This window comes from Bufo bufo, chromosome 8, assembly GCF_905171765.1.
Source record: "Bufo bufo chromosome 8, aBufBuf1.1, whole genome shotgun sequence".
NCBI classification, from domain to species: Eukaryota; Metazoa; Chordata; class Amphibia; order Anura; family Bufonidae; genus Bufo; species Bufo bufo.
This window is the reverse complement of record NC_053396.1, coordinates 164750190-164776111: the sequence shown is the minus strand read 5'-3', so window position 1 is coordinate 164776111 and position 25922 is coordinate 164750190. Positions and strand designations below refer to the sequence as shown.

Below are 25922 nucleotides of genomic sequence, written 5' to 3'. Positions count from 1 at the left end.
TAATTAGGGTGTTACCTTATAGGGCGGCCCCCACTGATGCCATGGCAGTTTTTTTTTTTCAAAAGATCCCCCCGTTCGTCCGCTGTGGCCCCACCGTTGATTTTGGCACCTTGTATTATAATGAGGGGTATCGCAACAATGAGGAGAAGACCGAGTCTTTCTCAGTGGGCATCTCCTTCTCCCTGGCTGTAGCGCTGTCCAATCGCAGCGCAGAGCGTCACAGCCAGGGAGGTTTTTTCCCTGGCGTCTCCTCCTTCCTGTTCCAATGCTAGTAATTAGCATACTGAGCGGGGAAAATACCGGAGGGCACAGCGGGCGAAAGGAGCGGCGCCCAGGAATAATAGTAAGCACTATATCCTTGCTTTATGCCATACCGAACGTGCTACTTCTCTTATAAAGTCTGGACCCATGAAAGGTCCTCTTTAACTTTACAGTACAGACTCTTTTTACCAGTGGCCTTCTGTCTTCTGTGCGATTCAATATGACTGGTGGCTCTAATGGTTCCGCTTTGGATGTAGCGACTGCAGCGTCAACAGGATGTCTTCACGCCCTTCGTTTCACCAAATGAAGAGCCAAAATTGACTCTGCATCAAAAATTGAATGTCTTTTTAAGCTTCAAGTGCAGTCACCGCGGTTATTTCCTCAGTCAGTGGTTGATCATAGACAGTTGCAGGTCTGTCACCCCTGAGCCAATGCTGTTGAGAAAAAAAATAATGATGATATTAAAGGGGGTTTCTGAGTTTTTTTTCCCTACTTTTATCAGGATAGGTCATCAGTATCTGATCGGTGGAGGTCCGACACCTGGGACCCACATCAATAAGCTGTTTGAGAAGGCAATAGCACCGCAGCCTTCTCTCATCAAGCACAGCACACTGCATAGAGACTGTGCTTGGTATGCCTAGGCCATGTGACAGAAGAATGTGACATCACACAGCCTAGGGAAAGCTGTGAGAAGGTTGAGAATAGGTCACCAGTAGTGTTGAGCGAATTTCTGCTTAAAGTTCGGCTTCCGATTAGCGGAGAATCCAGATATGGATTCCGAATTCCGTTGTGGTCCGTGGTAGCGGAATCAATAATTGACCATTATTGATTCCGCTACCACGGACCACAACGGAATTCGGAATCCATATCGGGATTCTCCGCTAACCGGAAGCCGAACTTTAGACGCCGAACTTAAAACAGAAGTTCGCTCAACACTAGTCACCAGTTAAAAAATTCTGGAAAACCCTTTTAAAGTTCTTTATTGTGATTTTTATTTATTTTTTTGCGTTTAGACATTTGTGCTGTATTGAAAGTACAGAAAAAGGAGGGTACGTGTAGTGTATGTGCCTCCTATTGAGTACAGAAAATCCAGCCTATAGTCAATTAAGTTGATGAGGTTAAAGGAAATGTAAATTAAACTGCAGGCAGCATGTTATAGACCAGGAGATGCTGAGCAGATTGAGATATATTTTTATAGGAAAAGATTCTGTAAAACTTGTATTTCATTCATTTATATTCCTGCACATTCAGGGCTCTGAAGTCCAGGAGGCGGTCCTATCAGTGATTGACGGCTATCTCTGTATACCCAGTCATAGAGGGAAGGCTGTCAATCACTGATAGGACCGCCTCCTGGACTACAAAGCCCAGAATGAGCAGGAATATAAATGAATGAAATACAAGTTTTACAGAATCTTTTCCTATAAAACTATATATCAGTCTGCTCAGCTCCTCCTGCTCTATAACCTGCTGCCTGCAGCTAAGATACCATGTACAACGTGACAGGTTCCCTGTAAATCATCTTTCACACTTGTAAAGACCGTAACAGTGTTTTCAGTACAAGCTACATGGAAAATAGTAGTTCTAAAGTTGATACATCATGAGACGATGGATAAGTGACATTTGATAAGGATTATACAGTGTACAATTACCTGTACATCATTTTGGAACATCTTTCCAGGGTGAGGAATTGGAGGGAAAATCAAAATCTTCAGTCTAAAGAAACGGATTATAATAAATAGAGATAAAATATATTAGTATGTAAATTGTACTAATGTATTAGGCCTCATGCACACGACCGTTGGATGTTATGCGGTCTGCAAATTGCGTATTAACAAAACACGGATACCGGCATTGTGCATTTTGCGGAACAGAACGTTTGGTTCATGTGCATAAGCCCAAAGGGGCGTTCACATGGCCGTATGTATTTTACAGAATATGAACCCATAGAAGTTAATGGGTCTGTACAGTGATGAGGCATGCACACGGCCGGTATCGGTTTCTTTTGGATCCGTGGTTTGTCGACCGCAAAATACATACGGCCATGTGAAGCAGTGTAAGGCCCCTTTCACACGGGCGTTGCGGGAAAATGTGCGGGTGCGTTACGGGAACACCCGCGATTTTTCCGCGCAAGTGCAAAACATTGTAATGCGTTTTGCACTCGCGTGAGAAAAATCGCGCATGCTTGGTACCCAAACCCGAACTTCTTCACAGAAGTTCGGGCTTGGGTTAGGTGTTCTGTAGATTGTATTATTTTGCCTTATAACATGGTTATAAGGGAAAATAATAGCATTCTGAATACAGAATGCATAGTAAAATAGCGCTGGAGGGGTTAATATAAATAAAATAAAAAATTTAGCTCACCTTAGTCCACTTGATCGCGATGCCCGGCATCTCCTTCTGTCTCCTTTACTGAACAGGACCTGTGGTGAGCATTCATTACAGGTCAAGGACCTGTGGTGACGTCACTCCGGTCATCATATGATCCATCACCATGGTAAAAGATTATGTGACGGACCATGTGATGACCGGAGTGATGTCACCACAGGTCCTTGACCTGTAATGAATGCTCACCACAGGTCCTGTTCAGTAAAGGAGACAGAAGGAGATGCCTGGCTGCGCGATCAAGTGGACTAAGGTGAGTTAAATTTATATATATTTTTTTTTAACCCCTCCAGCGCTATTTTACTATGCATTCTGTATTCAGAATGCAATTATTTTCCCTTATAACCATGTTATAAGAGAAAATAATAATGATCGGGTCTCCATCCCGATTGTCTCCTAGCAAACGTGCATGAAAATCGCACCGCATCCGCACTTGCTTGCGATTTTCACGCAACCCCATTCACTTTTATGGGGCCTGCGTGGCGTGAAAAACCCACAATATAGAGCATGCTGCGATTTTCACGCAACGCACAAGTGATGCGTGAAAATCACCGCTCATGTGAACAGCCCCATAGAAATGAATGGGTCGGTATTCAGTGCGGGTGCAATGCGTTCAACTCACGCATCGCATCCGCGCGGAATACTCGCCCGTGTGAAAGGGGCCTAAGACTGGTGTTAAAGGCAAAATAGAAGGGATTTTTATATATATTTTTTTTACCTTTTCAGAAAGACAAGCAGTACGACTGCAGCCACAAGAACAGCAGCAGGAATCAGGAGGAATAGCAATATAGATGTTGTCGTTTTGTTTTTGCCTGCAAAATGGTGAGAATCGTCACAAATCTATGAACTGTAAAAACTCATTCATGAAAACTGTCCCACTGTTTCCTACTCAGATGATCCACAGACAAGGGGGTATTGCAGCTGTTTTTAGTAAATTACAAAGTAAGATTATTTTCATGTGCTCATACTTTGTGATCAGCTCAACGGAGAATTAACAGATCATTAGCAAAGTATTAACTGAGACAACAATATCAACAACTCATTTTCTCTATGGAACAATTTGCAACAAGATCACTGGTCGCAGCGTCTGGGGTATCCATTGCCCCTTAGGAGGTTTCTACGAAATATGTCCCTCTTATAGAGCAAGTAAACGTGACGCCAGCTGCGGTTAAGCCGCGGAAGCTCAAGGCTCCCATGGAAGATGGTAATATTGGTTCCCAGAGGTAGGATTGCCAGAGTGGTGCAGGGTGGCCTACAGTCTCTGTAGATGTTATGTACACGTGTCACGGTGTTCCTACCTGGATATCCGCGGATCCCAGATGTGATGTGGTTTAAAGCAGTGCAAAAGGGGTAGTTGAACTTAGATGGTGGATGAGTAGAATAAATGGAATCCAGACTTTGTAGTAATGTTGAACAGTTGCTTTTTAGCATAAATGGGTAATCCAAACAGAATCTTGGTCGTCAGCAGGTATTGGCCTTAACTTTGGCAGGCAAATACTTCTCTGCAGCTATCTTAGCTCTGCTATGCTTGGCCGGATAAATAGGATAAATAAATAGGAACTATTTCTCTTCTGCTGGAACTTAAGTTAGCTGTAGTTTGCAGTCTTACTTATAGTCCTAGGAACTTCTTGTCCTGGCTTTAGAGTACTTCAAGCTTTGGCTCAGCTTGGATGTGCACAAGCTCCAGTGATAAGGTTGGCGTAGGCCTAACAGAACCTGTCCAGACAGGACCAGGCCTGCTGCCTTCCCCTTGCAGGGGCTAAGCTAGACTCCCTCTCACTAACTAAAACTCCTCCCTCTAGCTACAGAGGGCTGGGAGGAACCAGAAGGTTGCTCTCCAGGGAAGCTAATATTGCTAATGTTACTGCTGCCATCTGCTGGTGGACCAGGTATTACACTTGAACACAATAATTTCAAGAATAAATATGCACATTATAGGAAATACATTAGGTGATATAGATTAGCACATGGAAATGGTAGCAAGGCGTCAAAAAGAATTGGTAATGGCACTTTAGGTCATTACAAATTATAGTTAACACCACGTTTAATCATCTGTCTACAGAACTTGAACCATTGCTACTATCATACCCTAACGGTAGATTTACACGGCCCGATTGTCGGTCAGATTAATGAACGTTAGTATGAACGCTCATTCCTGATAATCTGGTGGTGTAACGTTGCCACAGATCACCCGAAGAACTAGCAAAACATTGGTTCATCCGGTGAAATGCTCTTTGGTGTGGACACCTCAATTATCATTTCTGGGCAGCAGATTGTGCCGTGTAATCCGCAATCTGCTGCCTAGAAACAATGACTATGAAGAGGAGAGATGCAGTAGCCATCACTCATCCTCATACAGTGGAGGTGATTGCTGCATGGAAATGCAGTTCTTACCTCCAAAGATGAGCAGACAGTTATCGGGAAGGAACAGTTCCTCTCTGATAGTTACCTGCTCATGAGCCGCGGCGGTGACTGGCTTCCCTTACAGTACGTCATGCCAAATTGTCACATGATGCTGGGGGATCCAGTCTCTGCCACTGACTGACTGCGACGACGTCAAACTGGATGTTGACATCGAGGGCGCCCAGCGGAGCATCACAGGCCAAGAGAATAAGAAGCCAGGAAGCAAGTAGGTCATCTTTCCTTTACAGGTTTGGCCAAGTGTATGTGTGTGGGGGGCCCCCCGCTTATTCTTGCACAACCCCTTTAAGAGAAAGGGGGTCAGTGCTGAACTTCCCCTCCTACTAATCCAGTGCACAGACATTCTGGCCCGATGTAAATGTAGACATTCTGAAATTAGCCAGAATGATGAAAGTTGTTGACACTTGTGTCTAACTTTACACCATATATTTATGAGGCAAGTTTTTGCCAAATATTTGCTCCACAATTGTGCCACATTTTTTGTATTTGGCATTTTACACCATACCACTTTTCTCTAAAGCATGCCCTGTTATCTAGAGACTTTGAAACTGTTGAACGTGTTGGAAACATTTGTTCTTTTGGGAGAAAATAATAAACGTGTCTAGATACGATTGCTCTAAAATTGGCACAAAAGTGGAGCAACAATGTGAGTAGATGAGGGCTGTTGTATGTGAACATCGTACAGAGGCCTCGTGGTGCTAAAATAGTGGCTGGATAGTAAGGCAACAACATTGCAGCTGGTGTGTGGTGATTCATTTTTCCGTCACGTTATACACTGCTCATTTCCAGGGGTTATGACCACCCTGCAATCAATCAGCGGTGGACGTGATTGCAGACCATAGCGAAAGGCTCTATGGTCTCTGGTGGCCGGGACCGTGGAAAGGCCCATTGGCTGGAGCTTTATCCTATAGTGTGCAAGCACGACTACCACAGCTGGATTGCAGGGTGGTCGTAACCATGGAAACAAGCAGTGTATAACGCAATAAAAAAAGATGAATCAAGCTAGCAAAAAAAGCAATATGGATAATAATAATACATTAGTAAGTGCCTTGTAAGTGCAGTGTTTGGCAGTGTCCGGCTAGGCCAGATACGGTAATTCTGGTAGTCTGCAAATGTGAACCTACTCTTACTGTTTGCAAGAAACTCTGCTGAAGACAAGGAGTCTACAGGGCAGATACATCAAGCTGCTTGCGCACAGTAATAGCCTTAAATAATCATAAATTATGGCACAATCCATATGGGAGGGTCTTAGCAGGAGGGGCGTGACCTCCCATGGACTGTCACATTTACTATAAATTATGCCATAAACTGCCCCAAATTATAGCTTAAATCTGTGCCAGCTCTTAACTGCCATAGAATTGAATTCCTGGCACACGGACTGGTGTCCAATGTGCCACAGGAGGTCTCTGCTTCCACATGCATTTTTCACCAATGGATTTTAAACTAAGACTGGCCCTATGTAATGCCAGTTTTAGTATATACACCTTCATGCCTGCCACTAGTGACATACCGGTAAGCAGCAAACCCGATGACGGGCCACTTGCCAATTTTATGTGAATACATTCTTGCTTCTTAGGAATAATTTAACCTTAAAGGGGTTATCCTATAATTAATGTAAAAAAATTAAACTCGTACATCATATAGACCATAATATCTGAATATGTGCGTCCACCTCGGTGTGGTGGACAAAGAAACTAAAATGAGAGCAAACAGCAGGTGGCACTATACAGATAGATTATTACTAGAGATGAGCGAATTTCATATTTTAAAATTCGTTCACGCTTCGTTTACTGGTAAAAGGTGAATTGCGTTATGGATTCAGTTACCACAGACCATAACGCAATTCTATGACGGAGTGCCTTTAGAGGCATTCCGTTATTCATTCCGTCATAACAGAAATCTATGGACTGCAAAACGGATCCGTTCCGTTTATGTTATGCAGGGAAGTCCTCTCCTGCATAACGGAAACGGAACGGATCCGTTTTGCAGCCCATAGACTTCTATTATGACGGAATGAATAACGGAACAATACAGACTATAAATGAGTAATGGAAGCTCTTAGCGCACATACGTGTCGGGCCCATCTACAATCTACCAGGCGTCAAGGTGGCTTCCGCAGATGGGTCCCTAACATATAGTCGGTATTGTACCACTTTTATCTAGAATGACCCCCATTTCTTAGCTCTATTGTTTGTATATATAATGGTGTGCAGCCATCTTGTTTTTTGTAATTTATGTTTGCTTCATGGATATGCACCTGTGATTCTGAAGGTTTTAGTCTAGATTTTCTTGCAATATATTGAGGGTAGCGCCTCTTTTAGACTGAACACGCCCATCTACCTGAGAATTCTGAGCAGAGTACATACAGTCAGGTCCATAAATATTGGGACATCAACACAATTCTAACATTTTGGGCTCTATACACCACCACAATGGATTTGAAATGAAACGAACTAGATGTGCTTTAACTGCAGACTGTCAGCTTTAATTTGAGGGTATTTACATCCAAATCAGGTGAACGGTGTAGGAATTACAACAGTTTGCATATGTGCCTCCCACTTGTTAAGGGACCAAAAGTAATGGGACAATTGACTTCTCAGCTGTTCCATGGCCAGGTGTGTGTTATTCCCTCATTATCCCAATTATAATGAGCAGATAAAAGGTCCAGAGGTCATTTCCAGTGTGCTATTTGCATTTGGAATCTGTTGCTGTCAACTCTCAAGATGAAATCCAAAGAGCTGTCACTATCAGTGAAGCAAGCCATCATTAGGCTGAAAAAAAACAAAACAAACCCATCAGAGAGATAGCAAAAACATTAGGCGTGGTCAAAACAACTGTTTGGAACATTCTTAAAAAGAAGGAACGCACCAGTGAGCTCAGCAACATCAAAAGACCCGGAAGACCACGGAAAACAACTGTGGTGGATAACCGAATAATTATTTCCCTTCACAACAGTTGGCCAGATCAGGAACACTCTCCAGGAGGTAGGTGTATGTATGTCAAAGTCAACAATCAAGGGAAGACTTCACCAGAGTGAATACAGAGGGTTCACCACAAGATGTAAACCATTGGTGAGCCTCAAAAACAGGAAGGCCAGATTAGAGTTTGCCAAATGACATTTAAAAAAGCCTTCACAGTTCTGGAACTACATCCTATGGACAGATGAGACCAAGATCAACTAGTACCAGAGTGATGGGAAGAGAAGAGTATGGAGAAGGAAAGGAACTGCTCATGATCCTAAGCATACCACCTCATCGGTGAAGCATGGTGGTGGTAGTGTCATGGCGTGGGCATGTATGGCTGCCAATGGAACTGGTTCTCTTGAATTTATTGATGATGTGACTGCTGACAAAAGCAGCAGGATGGATTCTGAAGTGTTTTGGGCAATATTATCTGCTCATATTCAGCCAAATGCTTTAGAACTCATTGGACGGCGCTTCACAGTGCAGATGGACAATGACCCAAAGCATACTGCAAAAGCAACCAAAGAGTTTTTTAAGGGAAAGAAGTGGAATGTTATACAATGGCCAAGTCAATCACCTGACCTGAATCCGATTGAGCATGCATTTCACTTGCTGAAGACAAAACTGAAGGGAAAATGCCCGAAGAACAAGAAGGAACTGAAGACAGTTGCAGTAGAGGTCTGGCAGAGCATCACCAGGGATGAAACCCAACGTCTGGTGATGTCTATGCGTTCCAGACTTCAGGCTGTAATTGACTGCAAAGGATTTCTAACCAAGTATTAAAAAGTAAAAGTTTGATTTATGATTATTATTGTGTCCCAGTACATTTGGTTCCTTAACAAGTGGGAGGCACATATGCAAACTGTTGTAATTCCTACACCGTTCACCTGATTTGGATGTAAATACCCTCAAATAAAGCTGACAGTCTGCAGTTAAAGCACATCTTGTTCGTTTCATCTCAAATCCATTGTGGTGGTGTATAGAGCCAAAAATGTTAGAACTGTGTCGATGTCCCAATATTTATGGACCTGACTGTATGTAGCTGGTTCCTACACTGCCCTAAATACTGTAGGCTTAAGTAAGTCCAAAGTGAGGCAGTATATTTAGTGATAGGGACCCATCTGGGGAAGCCACCTTGACGCCTGGTAGATGGGCCCGACACGTATGTGCGCTAAGAGCTTCCATTACTCATTTATAGTCGGTATTGTACCACTTTTATCTAGAATGACCCCCATTTCTTAGGTCTATTGTTTGTATATATAACGGCGTGTAGCCATCTTGTTTTTTGTAAGAATAGGACATGTTATATTTTTTGGCGGAAACGGAAACACGGATGCGGAAATGCGGATGCGGATAGCACATTCCGGCCCCGTTTTAAAATGAATGGGTCTGCACCTGTTCCGCAATTTTGCGGAACAGATGCGGAACTATTTTCGGACGTGTGAATGTACCCTTAAGGTGAACTTTGTTGCACAAGAAAGATGACAACTCTTGTGCAAAAAACAAAAAAAAAACACAGGATGCCCAGTATTATGGACTAGATACACTGAAATTGTACTTTACCTGGAACGATCCATTCTTGACTCCATTCACTCCAGAATACACTTGTAGCTATATTGCGTGATAACTTAGCCCGTACTTTGACTCTGAATGTGTCATCGGCGTGAGGGATGGTTATTGTTACATGGGTGTCACGATTTACCTAAAAACAACAGAACAACAATTATTTGAAAAGGAATTGATGAAAAAGCAATAACTGCATTGACAAAACATCTGTTTCTACATATTTTACTCCAATTCTTCTCTATGAAGATGAATTCATTTACATAGAAACATAGAAACATAGAATGTGTCGGCAGATAAGAACCATTTGGCCCATCTAGTCTGCCCAATATACTGAATACTATGGATAGCCCCCGGCCCTATCTTATATGAAGGATGGCCTTATGCCTATCCCATGCATGCTTAAACCCCTTCACTGTATTTGCAGCTACCACTTCTGCAGGAAGGCTATTCCATGCATCCACTACTCTCTCAGTAAAGTAATACTTCCTTATATTACTTTTAAACCTTTGCCCCTCTAATTTAAAACTGTGTCCTCTTGTGGTAGTTTTTCTTCTTTTAAATATGCTCTCTTCCTTTACCGAGTTGATTCCCTTTATGTATTTAAAAGTTTCTATCATATCCCCTCTGTCTCTTCTTTCTTCCAAGCTATACATACAGTGGGATGCGAAAGTTTGGGCAACCTTGTTAATCGTCATGATTTTCCTGTATAAATCTTTAGTTGTTACGATAAAAAATGTCAGTTAAATATATCATATAGGAGACACACACAGTGATATTTGAGAAGTGAAATGAAGTTTATTGGATTTACAGAAAGTGTGCTATAATTGTTTATACAGAATTAGGCAGGTGCATAAATTTGGGCACTGTTGTCATTTTATTGATTCCAAAACCTTTAGAACTAATTATTGGAACTCAAATTGGCTTGGTAAGCTCAGTGACCCCTGACCTACATACACAGGTGAATCCAATTATGAGAAAGAGTATTTAAGGGGTCAATTGTAAGTTTCCCTCCTCTTTTAATTTTCTCTGAAAAGTAGCAACATGGGGGTCTCAAAACAACTCTCAAATGACCTGAAGACAAAGATTGTTTACCATCATGGTTTAGGGGAAGGATACAGAAAGCTGTCTCAGAGATTTCAGCTGTCTGTTTCCACAGTTAGGAACATATTGAGAAAATGGAAGACCACAGGCTCAGTTCAAGTTAAGGCTCGAAGTGGCAGACCAAGAAAAATATCGGATAGACAGAAGCGACGAATGGTGAGAACAGTCAGAGTCAACCCACAGACCAGCACCAAAGACCTACAACATCATCTTGCTGCAGATGGAGTCACTGTGCATCGTTCAACCATTCGGCGCACTTTACACAAGGAGATGCTGTATGCGAGAGTGATGCAGAGGAAGCCTTTTCTCCGCCCACAGCACAAAAAGTGCCGCTTGAGGTGGGCTAAAGAACATTTGGACAAGCCAGCTTCATTTTGGAATAAGGTGCTGTGGACTGATGAAAATAAAATTGAGTTATTTGGCCATAACAAGGGGCGCTATGCATGGAGGAAAAAGAACACAGCATTCCAAGAAAAACACCTGCTACCTACAGTACAATATGGTGGTGGTTCCATCATGCTGTGGGGCTGTGTGACCAGTGCAGGGACTGGGAATCTTGTCAAAGTTGAGGGACGCATGGATTCCACTCAGTATCAGCAGATTCTGGAGACCAATGTCCAGGAATCAGTGACAAAGCTGAAGCTGCACGGGGGCTGGATCTTTCAACAAGACAACGACCCTAAACACTGCTCAAAAACCACTAAGGCATTTATGCAGAGGAACAAGAACAATGTTCTGGAATGGCCATCTCAGTCCTCAGACCTGAAAATAATTGAAAATCTGTGGTGTGACTTGAAGAGAGCTGTCCATGCTCGGAAGCCATCCAACCTGAATGAACTAAAGATGTTTTGTAAAGAGGAATGGTCCAAAATACCTTCAACCAGAATCCAGACTCTCATTGGAACCTACAGGAAGCTTTTAGAGGCTGTAATTTCTGCAAAAGGAGGATCTACTAAATATTGATTTAATTTATTTTTTTGTGGTGCCCAAATTTATGCACCTGCCTAATTTTGTTTAAACAATTATAGCACACTTTCTGTAAATCCAATAAACTTCATTTCACTTCTCAAATATCACTGTGTGTGTCTCCTATATGATATATTTAACTGACATTTTTTATCGTAACAACCAACGATTGATACAGGAAAATCATGATGATTAACAAGGTTGCCCAAACTTTCGCACCCCACTGTATTAAGGTCCTTTAACCTTTCCTGGTAAGTTTTATCCTGCAATCCATGTACTAGTTTAGTAGCTCTTCTCTGAACTCTCTCTAGAGTATCTATATCCTTCTGGAGATATGGCCTCCAGTACTGAGCACAATACTCCAAGTGAGGTCTCACCAGTGTTCTGTACAGCGGCATAAGCACTTCACTCTTTCTACTGCTTATACCTCTCCCTATACATCCAAGCATTCTGCTGGCATTTCGTGCTGCTCTATTACATTGTCTTCCCACCTTTAAGTCTTCTGAAATAATTACTCCTAAATCCCTTTCCTCAGATACTGAGGTCAGGACTGTGTCAAATATTCTATATTCTGCCCTTGGGTTTTTACGCCCCAGGTGCATTATCTTGCACTTATCCACATTAAATTTCAGTTGCCAGAGTTCTGACCATTCTTCTAGTTTTCCTAAATCCTTTTCCATTTGGCGTTTCCCTCCAGGAACATCAACCCTGTTACCTATCTTTGTGTCATCAGCAAAAAGACAAACCTTACCAGCGAGGCCTTTTGCAATATCACTTATGAAGATATTAAACAAAATCGGTCCCAGTACAGATCCCTGTGGAACCCCACTGGTAACATGACCTTGTTTTGAATGTTCTCCATTGACTACCACCCTCTGTTGTCTGTCACTCAGCCACTGCCTAATCCACTCAACAATATGGGAGTCCATGCTCAATGACTGCAGTTTATTGATAAGTCTTCTATGTGGGACAGTGTCAAAAGCCTTACTAAAATCTAGATATGCGATGTCTACTGCACCTCCACCGTCTATTATTTTATTCACCCAGTCAAAAAAATCTATAAGATTTGTTTGACATGATCTCCCTGAAGTAAACCCATGTTGTTTTTCATCTTGCAATCCATGGGATTTTAGATGTTCCACAATCCTATTTAGGTTTTCTATTTGTAGCTATTTGGCTACTTTCACACTCGCGTTTGGTGCGGATCCGTCATGGATCTGCACAGACGGATCCGTTCAGATAATACAACAGTCTGCATCCGTTCAGAACGGATCCGTTTGTGTTATCTATAACATAGCCAAGACGGATCCGTCTTGAACACCATTGAAAGTCAATGGAGGGCAGATCCGTTTTCTATTGTGCCAGATTGTCAGTTTCGTTAGTCGGACACCAAAACGCTGCATGTAGCGGAATGGAGACGGAACGGAGGCAAACTGATGCATTCTGAGCGGATCCTTTTCCATTCAGAATGCATTAGGGCAAAACAGATCCGTTTTGGACCGCTTGTGAGAGCCCTGAACGGATCTCACAAACGAAAGCCAAAACGCAAGTGTGAAAGTAGCCTGACACAGGCAAGTGTGAAAGGGCTTGATGTTATTATAAGCAGCAGTATTAAAGGCTATGTCCACCTTTGGTGGCAATTAGATTTTTATTATTGTATTGTACTCATTTTGAGATAAAAATCCTTTTTACAATTGGTCTTTGTTAAAACCGATAAGCCATTTTCCCTGCACAGCTTTGAGTTTATCTACTAGCAGGATCTGTATTTCCTCACTGATCCATCGACAAGAAGCTGAGGGGCTCCTTATCTCTGACATTATAAACACTCATTATAGCTCAGTTCTCATTTTACTGATAAGAAAGTGGCTTAAATACAGTGGATATAAAAAGTCTACACACCCCTGTTAAAATGTCAGGTTTCTGTGCTGTAAAAAAATGAGACAAAGATAAATCATTTCAGAACTTTTTCCACCTTTAATGTGACCTATAAACTGTACAACTCAATTGAAAAACAAACTGAAATCTATTAGGTAAAGGGAAGAAAACAAAAAAAACTAAAAACAAACAAACTTATAACTGGGGATGTAGCTGTGTTCAGAATTAAGCAATCACATTCAAAATCATGTTAAATAGCAGTCAGCATACACCTGCCATCATTTAAAGTGCCTCTGATTAACCTCAAATAAAGTTCAGCTGCTCTAGTTGGTCTTTCCTGAAATTTTCTTAGTCGCGTCCCACAGCAAAAGCCATGGTCCACAGAGAGCTTCCAAAGCATCAGAGGGATCTCATTGTTATAAGGTATCAGTCAGGAGAAGGGGACAAAAGAATTTCCAAGGCATTAGATATACCATGGAGCACAGTGAAGACAGTCATCATCAAGTGGAGAAAATATGGCACAACAGTGACATTACCAAGAACTGGACGTCCCTCCAAAATTGATGAAAAGACTAGAAAAAAAGTGGTCTGGGAGGCTACCAAGAGGCCTACAGCAACATTAAAGGAGCTGCAGGAATATCTGGCAAGTACTGGCTGTGTGGTACATGTGACAACAATCTCCCGTATTCTTCATATGTCTGGGCTATGGGGTAGAGTAGCAAGACGAAAGCCTTTTCTTACGAAGAAAAACATCCAAGCCAGGCTACATTTTGCAAAAACACATCTGAAGCCTCCCAAAAGCATGTGGTTAAAGGTGTTATGGTCTGATGAAACCAAGGTTGAAATTTTTGGCCATAATTTCAAAAGATATGTTTGGTGCAAAATCAACACTGCACATCACCAAAAGAACACCATACCCACAGTGAAGCATGGTGGTGGCAGCATCATGCCAAGGGGCTGTTTTTCTTCAGCTGGAACTGGGGCCTTAGTTAAGCTAGAGGGAATTATGAACAGTTCCAAATACCAGTCAATATTGGCACAAAACCTTCAGGCTTCTGCTAGAAAGCTGAACATGAAGAGGAACTTCATCTTTCAGCATGACAAAGACCCAAAGCATACATCCAAATCAATAAAGGAATGGCTTCACCAGAAGAAGATTAAAGTTTTGGAATTGCCCAGCCAGACCCCAGACCTGAATCCGATTGAAAATCTGTGGGGTGATCTGAAGAGGGCTGTGCACAGGAGATGCCCTCGCAGATTTGGAGTGTTTTTGCCAAGAAGAGTGGGCAAAGCTTGCCAAGTCAAAATGCGCCATGCTGATAGACTCATACCCAAAAAGACTGACCTCGGGTTCACACCTGAGCTTTCTGAAAGGAGCTCTCTGTATGCGCGATTGTACGGGCGTTTACAAGCGCGCATACAGAGACAAGCGAACGCCCATTGTCGCGCGTTCCCGAAAGTCTATGTACGGGAACGCGCGACAAACGCCCAAAAAAACGCTCAAGTACTTGTTTGAGCGTCGAGCGTTTTACAGCGCGATCGTACGCGCTGTAAAACGCCCAGGTGAGAACCATTCCCATAGGGAAGTATTGGTTTCTCCTTGTTGAGCGTTTTACAGCTCGTAGGAACGCGCTGTAAAACGCTCAGGTGTAAACTTAGGGTAAGTGCTGTAATAAAATCAAAAGGTGCTTCAACAGAGTATTAGTTTAAGGGTGTGCACACTTATGCAACCTCTACCTAAAAGATTTCAGTTTGTTTTTCAATTGAGTTGTACAGTTTATAGGTCACATTAAAGGTGGAAAAAGTTCTGAAATGATTTATCTTGGTCTCATTTTTTTTACAGCACAGAAACCTGACATTTTAACAGGGGTGTGTAGACTTTAAATATCCACTGTAAGTGTTTATGACCTTTTCGTTATCTAGAGATAAGGGTTATTAGATGACCGGCACAAAGTGAAAGTACCATTCACACAGCTAGAAAAACCTTTTGTGACAATATTTTTAGTAAAGACCAATTTAAAAAAAAGATTTTTAGCCAAACATGAGTAAAACGCAAAAAAAAAATTCTGTGAAGGTGTGCATAGATAGCCTTTAAATAATGAGATAAACAAGTGATCTGCACTTTTATTGAATATTATGTGACTTGACTAGAATTTAAATGAATGAAATACAAGTTTTCTGACTATTTTCCCACCAAACTATACATCAATCTGCTCATCTCCTCCTGCTCTATAACATGTTGCCTGCAGATTACTCTGCACTCTCATGGTGACCTATCTTGAGGATAGCAATAAGTATAATTAGAAGCAGCACAATACGGTCGTTGGTCGATGCGGAAAAGCGATGCAGCAGCCTCACCGTTGACCCTTGATCCAACAGGCCATATAGTAAATGTAGAAAAAAATTGGCACCGGCAGCATCTCACATCATCCAATCTTTTATTGCGACCTTAAGACAAGTACAGTGGCAACGTTTCGGCTGAAACTCAGCCTTTGTCAAGCCTAATGACATCAACATTGTTACACATATATATACCCCACATATAAAAATACACCCCTTTCAATCACCAATGATGATCACTGTTCATCTCATCTACCAATCACTATTGGTCATGTGTTCAACTAATAGGTTATTACCTTCCACCTGGTTATAAACATAGAATGGCGATGTTGGTCATAAATATGCAATGGCGATGATGGTCATGTCGGCGTTGTCCCATGTGAAGTGCGCAGCCGTGCACAGTTGCACTTGCTTGGTAGGATGTGTCAAACCGTGTCCATGGAAACTGATGGCGCTTATTCATACAGCCAATCAGCTGTCTCAAAGACCACATGATCACGTGTCATGTCCGCAGACGTCATCAAGACGCACCTCTGTGCGTCCGATGATCATATCACGCGAACCCTCACGTGCGGCGTCATTGCAGCGCAGCCTCATCAGTGCCATGGTAACGGAGACGCATCTGTAAAAGTAAAACAAACTTGTTTAAATCCATCTATTAAGCAATCGCATGGGACAATTCCGTTAAACATGAACAAAACAACCGCAGTTAAACGTGGCCATACAATCTATGATGCATCCAGCAATGAATCACAAAGAGCAACTCAAGATGTAATTGGTAGAAAGGTACATAATTAAACATCTATCATACATTGTAGATACATTATATGGATCCCCTGTTAGTGAGATAATAATACATCAGTGAGTATACAGGCAACTAGCTACCCTCCGGGGTAAGGGATGGATCACCCAGGACTATTTTACATATAACATAATAAAAACAAGATGTCCCAATACCTAGGGGACATATTAGCTGCCCATCTCAATCAATGGAAGTGACCTTGAATTCTATATTAAGGCCAAATGGTTGAAGGGACCTAAGGGTGTGAATCCATTTTAGTTCCTTTCTTCTCAGGATTCTCTTTCTATCACCACCCCGTCTTGAATTACCTACACTATCAATAGCACGAAATCTTAATTGGTTTATGGAATGATTATGTTCAATGAAATGTTTTGCAACCGGTTTATCTAATACACCTTTTCTTATTGTACTTTTGTGTTTATTGATTCTCTCTCTCAATTCCATCGTGGTCTCCCCCACGTATATCAAACTGCATGGGCACTGTATCATGTATACCACGTCAGTAGATCTACATGTATAGTGTCCTCTGATTTTAAACAGCTTGCCACTATAAGGGTGCGCAAAACCGTCGCCTTTCATGATGCCACTACAGTTGCAACATGAAAGGCAAGGGAAATTGCCACTCCTCAATGGTGCCAAACTCTTCTGTCTCTCCATATCCTTACCCCCTAAATCTGCTTTTACAATTTTATCACGTAGATTCGGGCATCTCTTATAAGCCATCATTGGGGGGACTGTAAATTCAATGACATTGGGTAATCCTTTATGCCAAAATTTGTCTAAGAATGGCAGCAATATTTCTGCTATCTCCCCCATAGATTGACACAAAGGGAATGCAAGGAATATCTTGTTTGTGGGGCCTACTTGTAAAGGTGGAGCTACGTTGAGTGGTCACAATTTTCTGTCTAGTGTGTTTGATCAATTTTTTAGGATATCCTCTATCCCTAAACTTACTGCACATTTCATCCACCCTATGCTCAAACTGAATTTCATCAGATACAATGCGTCGTACCCTGAGCAGTTGACTCCATAGTAGGGAGTTCACCGTACTAGGAGGATGGCTACTATCATACATCAATAAAGTATTTTTATCCGTGGGTTTTTGGAACAGATCAGTTTTGATCATTCCCTCCTGTACCAGAATTCGGACGTCAAGGAACTGCAGCTCACTGACAGAATGTGTCACTGTGAACTGCAGGTCCTGGACCCCAGAATTCAGGTGTGCATGAAATTCATCAAGTTCCGAGATGGTACCCGTCCAGATTAAAAATGTGTCGTCGATGTAGCGCCACCAGCACAGAACTCTCTCAAAAAAAGTGGAGCGATATACCAGCCGATCCTCGACCTCCGCCATGAAGATGTTTGCGTAGGTGGGGGCCACATTGGACCCCATGGCCACACCCCGCTTTTGCTGGTAGAAGGTGTCCCTGAAGAGGAAATAGTTCCTCCTCAGGACCACCTCCAGGAGGTCGAGGATCAGCCGGCGTGCCCCGGGAGAGAGATCTGTGCTGGCAAGGGCCACATCGACGACATTAAGACCGTATGTGTGGTCAATGGATGTATAGAGTGATACAACATCGAAACTCGCCAACACAAAATCATCCGGCATGTTGAGAGACTGTAACTTAGTTAGGAAATGACCAGTATCCCTGATGTAAGGTCGAACCTACGCCCGAATCTGTTTCCAAATAATGGAGACTTTTGTAAAGCCTTTGAAGCAATAAACAACAAATACTCCTTTGAATTAATGCTATTGAATATAGACTTTTTGCAAAAAGAGGTGGACAATCTCAAGAAGGCATCAGCCGAGCTGGATGCCCAGATCCAAGACCTCATGGGTGGTGAGGAGTATACGGTACACAAAGAAAAAATTACACAACACATTTTGCGACATAAAATGGAAGTGGAACGCGTTAAAAGAGATAAATGGCATAGAGACTTAGACGATTATCAGTCCGGAAAAGTATATAATTGGCAATCGTCTCAGCCCCAAAGGTTTAACAGACGGAGAAGAGGCAAACGCTTTGACCAGGGCAAATTTGGCTTCACCACAGGCGAATCGGATTCAACGGATGAGTCTGGTACATCCAATTTTTTAGGCCAAAGCAGGAGAAGAGGAGAAGGGGATATTGAAGGGGCGGTAGGAAACATCACCGATCCAGCAAAAACCCTCCCCCCAACCTCAGCGGAGATACCTGCTTACAAACAGGGGCGAACCACGAGATGCGGCCAGTGGAAACAGTAGAGCTTGTGGTGAACATCTCGTCTGCACAGCTGAATGATGCACAAATTAATGTGCTGAGTCGGGGCTTGACCTTTTGCCCGACAATAACACGGGACTGGTTTGAATTGGAGTTAGATCTCCAGAGGTTTTTTAGACGTCTAAGGCTGAAGGCTTTTTTCTCAACTAAAGATAATAATGTATCTGCTATACAATCTAATGTGTCCACTAATGCATTATCATGTAAACAATTGAATTGAGGAACAAAAGCCGCCACAAAATAATCATGTTGTTGAGACATATATTGAATTTGTTAGGAAACGTGTTGACCAATTGAGGGCCGAGGAGGCTCATGTATACAGACACAATTTACCTAAAGCAGAGAGACAGGCTGTTTATGAGTTAGAACGTAACACAAAATTGACAGTTAAACCAGCTGACAAGGGGGGTGCCGTGGTCGTAATGGACACCTGCAAATATGTTGATGAGATCTCCAGACAGGTAGGAGATTGTGAAGTGTATGAGATGTTAACAAAGGATCCCAAATGGGACATAGCCGATGTCATAGGGGTGATACTGGATGAAGCCCTGAGTCAAGGAATCATCGATAGTGATCTGAATAGTTATTTACGTGTGGGCCACCCTGTCACCCCTGTGATATACGTATTACCAAAGATCCACAAGAGCTTAGTGGATCCCCCTGGCCGACCAATTGTATCGGGCAGGGGTTCCATTTTTAACACGATCTCTATCTTTCTGGATAAAATATTGTGGATCCATGCGACCACGGCCCCCTCCTACATCAGGGATACTGGTCATTTCCTAACTAAGTTACAGTTTCTCAACATGCTGGATGATTTTGTGTTGGTGAGTTTCGATGTTGTATCACTCTATACATCCATTGACCACACATACGGTCTTAATGTCGTCGATGTGGTCCTTGCCAGCACAGATCTCTCTCCCGGGGCACGCCGGCTGATCCTCGACCTCCTGGAGGTGGTCCTGAGGAGGAACTATTTCCTCTTCAGGGACACCTTCTACCAGCAAAAGCGGGGTGTGGCCATGGGGTCCAATGTGGCCCCCACCTACGCAAACATCTTCATGGCGGAGGTCGAGGATCGGCTGGTATATCGCTCCACTTTTTTTGAGAGAGTTCTGTACTGGTGGCGCTACATCGACGACATATTTTTAATCTGGACGGGTACCATCTCGGAACTTGATGAATTTCATGCACACCTGAATTCTGGGGTCCGGGACCTGCAGTTCACAGTGACACATTCTGTCAGAGAGATGCAGTTCCTTGACGTCCGAATTCTGGTACAGGAGGGAATGATCAAAACTGATCTGTTCCAAAAACCCACGGATAAAAATACTTTATTGATGTATGATAGTAGCCATCCTCCTAGTATGGTGAACTCCCTACCATGGAGTCAACTGCTCAGGGTACGACGCATTGTATCTGATGAAATTCAGTTTGAGCATAGGGTGGATGAAATGTGCAGTAAGTTTAGGGATAGAGGATATCCTAAAAAATTGATCAAACGCACTAGACAGAAAATTGTGACCACTCAACGTAGCTCCACCTTTACAAGTAGGCCCCACAAACAAGATATTCCTTGCATTCCCTTTGTGTCAATCTATGGGGGAGATAGCAGAAATATTGCTGCCATTCTTAGACAAATTTTGGCATAAAGGATTACCCAATGTCATTGAATTTACAGTCCCCCCAATGATGGCTTATAAGAGATGCCCGAATCTACGTGATAAAATTGTAAAAGCAGATTTAGGGGGTAAGGATATGGAGAGACAGAAGAGATTGGCACCATTGAGGAGTGGCAATTTCCCTTGCCTTTCATGTTGCAACTGTAGTGGCATCATGAAAGGCGACGGTTTTGCGCACCCTTATAGTGGCAAGCTGTTTAAAATCAGAGGACACTATACATGTAGATCTACTGACGTGGTATACATGATACAGTGCCCATGCAGTTTGATATACGTGGGGGAGACCACGATGGAATTGAGAGAGAGAATCAATAAACACAAAAGTACAATAAGAAAAGGTGTATTAGATAAACCGGTTGCAAAACATTTCATTGAACATAATCATTCCATAAACCAATTAAGATTTCGTGCTATTGATAGTGTAGGTAATTTAAGACGGGGTGGTGATAGAAAGAGAATCCTGAGAAGAAAGGAACTAAAATGGATTCACACCCTTAGGTCCCTTCAACCATTTGGCCTTAATATAGAATTCAAGGTCACTTCCATTGATTGAGATGGGCAGCTAATATGTCCCCTAGGTATTGGGACATCTTGTTTTTATTATGTTATATGTAAAATAGTCCTGGGTGATCCATCACTTACCCCGGAGGGTAGCTAGTTGCCTGTATACTCACTGATGTATTATTATCTCACTAACAGGGGATCCATATAATGTCTCCGTTACCATGGCACTGATGAGGCTGCGCTGCAATGACGCCGCACGTGAGGGTTCGCGTGATATTATCACCGGACGCACAGAGGTGCGTCTTGATGACGTCTGCAGACATGACACGTGATCACGTGCATCATGTGGTCTTTGAGACAGCTGAGACCACATGTTTCCAATGTTTCCAAGCGCCATCAGTTTCCATGGACACGGTTTGACACATCCTACCAAGCAAGTGCAACTGTGCACGGCTGCGCACTTCACATGGGACAACGCCGACATGACCATCATCGCCATTGCATATTTATGACCAACATCGCCATTCTATGTTTATAACCAGGTGGAAGGTAATAACCTATTAGTTGAACACATGACCAATAGTGATTGGTAGATGAGATGAACAGTGATCATCATTGGTGATTGAAAGGGGTGTGTTTTTATATGTGGGGTATATATATGTGTAACAATGTTGATGTCATTAGGCTTGACAAAGGCTGAGTTTCAGCCGAAACGTTGCCACTGTACTTGTCTTAAGGTCGCAATAAAAGATTGGATGATGTGAGATGCTGCCGGTGCCATTTTTATTCCATCTTGAGGATAGGTCATCCATATCAGGAGCTTGGACAATCCCTTTAAAGTTCCAACCTGTGTGTCTGTAACGCATCTGTCTTACTTCTCTCGCAGTGAAATGGAAAGGGAGTAATACGTGCAATATTAGACCACCCACAGGGTTATTCCTGCCCAAAAGCATGATGACAAAAGCAAAGTATGCAAAAGGATAGACACAGGGCTAAAAGTGTAAATGACATAAAACTTGACTAAAATGAGCACAAAAAATTGTGATCAGGGTTCAGGATATACAAATGTATTTTGCAATACTGTAACACGGTAATAATAGACCTGCCACACATACCCGCTGTACACCTCACAAATTATAGTATCAAGGGGAATAAGTGAACAGCAAACGGCTATAGGTGATGATGGACCAAATGGTCTGAGTAACCCAAAATAGGGTATACAATTCAATACCAACCCGTTTGGGACAGGATCACAACCCAAAGTGACCCCTGCCTCAGACCCAAACACACATTTTACCGTCGGCTTTCTCAAAGGGTTCTAGAATGTCCATTAGCGTTGGAGATGCTGGTCGTTTTGAGTTCTGATCTACATTTATTATTACCTTTTAACATTATTCGACAATTACATTTGTATATACTGAAACTCCACTTTTTGCTTATTTTTAATCACATTTGTCTCTTCCTCTATATTTCTTTATTTTTTTTTATTGCAAAACTTTCCTGTAACTGGCACTGATTCATAAGCCCAAATTACAAGGGGAATAAAGCCTCCTAGCATGCGCTGCAGAGCTGATTGGCATCTGCTAAGACCCAGCAGCTCCTGCGGTTACCATGCAATCAGATTATCGCTGGGACCAGAGCAGGAAGCAGCATGGACGCTTCCTGATCTGTATACACAGCGCTCATTGAGTGCTGTGTATACAGTAACGGGGAAGGCAGGTACGGTAATAAACTGTCTCTGTCTTCTCTATGGTCTGCCCTGCTGTCTCCGGCTAATTTCTTGATCTGCATGCAGGGACGGATTGGCCATAGACCCTACAGGGAAATTCTCTGGTGGGCCAATGCCTTGGAGGGAAGGGGGGGGCACCCAAGTCCTCTTCACATCCACCAGCTGGGTACATAACTATCTTATTCTCTCCTATGCCCCTGGCCAGCGCCCGCAGGTATCCTACTGAACTCGACTGTATCGTCATCCTGTGGCGGTGAATACTGTGGCGCAGGTGGCAGTATTTTGTGCTGCACTGTGCTATTTGGTTCTGCTGGCCGGTATAGGGTTCTGCACTATGGTATTTCTAGTTCTGCCTACTTCTGTTGTCTCTGCCTACATAGTTTGGCCCTTCCTACTTGTGTTGCCCTGTCTTTCAATTTAGACCCACCTACAACATGGGGCCACTTTTATTTATTTTTTCCAGGGCCACTTTAAGTTCCCATTCCGCCCCTCTCTGCATGCAACTGAAAACTCTGCAAGGATGCTCACAATCATCCTTGTTGAGTTAAAGGGGTTATCCCATTAATATTGCAAAAAAATGAAAATCATATAGTACATGACAATCTCTTTCTAACAAAGCTAGAACCAGCCCTGTACCTCACATGGATCCAGAGATCTCCCCATAATTACTACAGTTCCTCTGCTAGAACTGTAGAATATTTTTCGTGGGAAAACCCCTTTAAGTGTGGACCACCTGGACATTTATAGGTTGTGGCTGGTCCGGAAGTTGTTAATGATATTTTCAGTTATTTTCCAATTATGTATATTCTATTATCTCTATAACAGATTATATTCGAAGCAATAAGGACTTACCATGTGTGGGAAACTCCATGTATCAGAGGACACCAGAACCTCAAACAGTAGGTCCAGACCAGATAATGCAGTCCAGGTTACATGGATAACCTTATTTATTGGTTCAGACACATTAGTTATATTTGGACTTTTGAGCTTTGCTGTGATAAATAAAGACACATTCATTTATTTGACCAAATTAGTGAATACCGTTCTTCACAGACTTTAAAAAACGGATGATTTCTAACATCATTGTGATAGGTTTATGGATCATCTACATCTCCACAGGTCATTATTAAGGCGCATTAAGATGCTGCGAGGAGCAGCAAATTGTCAGGAAGGAAGCGTTCTTCCCCAACAGTCGGCTGCTTGTTAAGTGGAGGTGAAGAGTTGCATTTACATGCAAGGGGTGGACTGGGAACTTGAAGTGGCCCTTGAAAAAAAAAATTCAAAACCTTAAAGTGGCCCTAAGTTGTAGGTGCATCCAAATTGACAGAAGGTGGGGCAACACAAGTAGGCAGGACCAGCAATACCATAGTGCAGCACAAAGTACCACCCCAGCAGAACCAAATATCGGACGTCATCGAGTCCCCCTGAGCCGTGCTTTGCCCTGCGCGGGACACAGGTTGGAAGAGGCCTGCATCGCTGCCAGTGTGGAGGTAAGTATATGTTTGTTTTTTTTCTTTTCTGTGGCGCACTATGGGGGCATCAACTGGGGGCATTTACACTGGCACATCATGGGGTACACTATGGGGCATCTTATACTGGCACACTATGGGGGCACTATGGTGTTGGGGGGGAAAAACACTATGGGGGCATATTATATAGGCACATTATGGGGGCACCAAGAAGGGGCATTTATACTGGCACATTATGGGGGACACTATAAGGAAATCTTATACTTGCACATTATGGGGCACTATGGGGTTGGGGGGGGAGAATACTATGGGGGCATATTATATAGGCACATTATGGGGAAGAAGCACTAAGGGGGCATCTACTTGGGGCACTATATAGGGGCATTTTTTACTGGCACATCATGGGGGACACTATGGGGAAGGGGAGGGGAGCACTATGTGGGTATTTACTGGGAGCATAATATAGGGGTGTTTTATACTTGCACACATTATAGGGGCACTATGGGGCCATTAGCTCAACTGGAGGCATTAAGAGGGGAAATTTTTTTGTATTCAAGTGAAAGGGGTTAAGCTGCAATACCAAGCACAGCCGCTATACAATGTACGGCAGTGTACTTGGTAAGCACAGTGTTGAGGAAACATCAGTGCTCATTGGAGGTTTGGAGGTCTGGCCTTGGCTTCCCCAAACCGCTGATCGGCAGGGTTCTGAGGATAGGCCATCAATATGAAAATCTCGTAAAACCCTTTCAATGTGCGCCATTGTGACACACAAAAAAAGAAAATTAAATGAAAGTTCTCTGCTAAGCAATATTAGATAACTGGGTAGAGGGGAGTTTGTGGATATGCATAAAAGACCTACACACACATACAATAAGAGTCACATACACTAGATAGACAATCATTGCCTGTATTTAGTGAATAAATAATTATACCAGTATACTTGGCTATGTGTACAATATGGACGCATTATATCTCACAGTACATTAAATAGCATTACTTTACACACAATAAATAATACTGCCATAGTGTATAAGAAAGGCTAGTTTCACTGTAGTGTTTGAGAGCTCTGGCAGACTGTTCTGGCAGGGAACTGCCCGCTGGAGCTCTTTGGGTCATTGACGGAAGCTGCCTGAATACCCACTGGCCCCATTGACTATTATAGGAACTGGTGGAGATCCGGCATCAACCCGGAAAATATGCTGAGAATCGGCCGGATTAAGGCTACTTTGACACTAGTGTTTTTTGCAGATCCGTCATGGAACTGCAAAAATGCTTCCGATACAATAATACAACCGCACGCATCCGCTATGAACGGATCCGCTTGTATTATCTGTAAAATAGCAATGATGGCTCCGTCATAAACTCCATTGAAAGTCAATGGGGGACGGATCCGTTTTCTGTTGTGTCAGATAGTGTCTGCCCCCATTGACTTGCATTGTGGGTCATGACAGATCCATTTTGCTCCACATCCCATGACAGAAAGAAAAAACGCAGCATGCTGCGGTTTGCTCCGGTATGGGAACGCAACCAAATGGAACAGAATGCATTTTGGAGCATTCCGTTCTGTTCAGTTATGTTTTGTCCCTATTGACAATGAATG

General features: G+C 42.8%; 1 protein-coding gene across 2 annotated transcripts in view; it reads right to left on the bottom strand.

The window, feature by feature from the left end:
• Positions 1 to 46: 46 nt before the first annotated feature.
• Positions 47 to 25922, bottom strand: part of LOC120977924 (interleukin-13 receptor subunit alpha-1-like) — a 135474-nt gene continuing 109598 nt past the window's right edge. For both annotated transcript variants that reach the window (XM_040406095.1, XM_040406096.1), the window contains 5 exons: positions 23706 to 23845; positions 9591 to 9729; positions 3362 to 3455; positions 1911 to 1974; positions 47 to 695 (listed from right to left, as the gene is read on the bottom strand). In XM_040406095.1, the coding sequence (XP_040262029.1) occupies positions 609 to 695; positions 1911 to 1974; positions 3362 to 3455; positions 9591 to 9729; positions 23706 to 23845 (524 nt within the window). In that variant the 3' untranslated portion in view covers positions 47 to 608. The remainder of the gene's footprint in view (positions 696 to 1910; positions 1975 to 3361; positions 3456 to 9590; positions 9730 to 23705; positions 23846 to 25922) is intronic.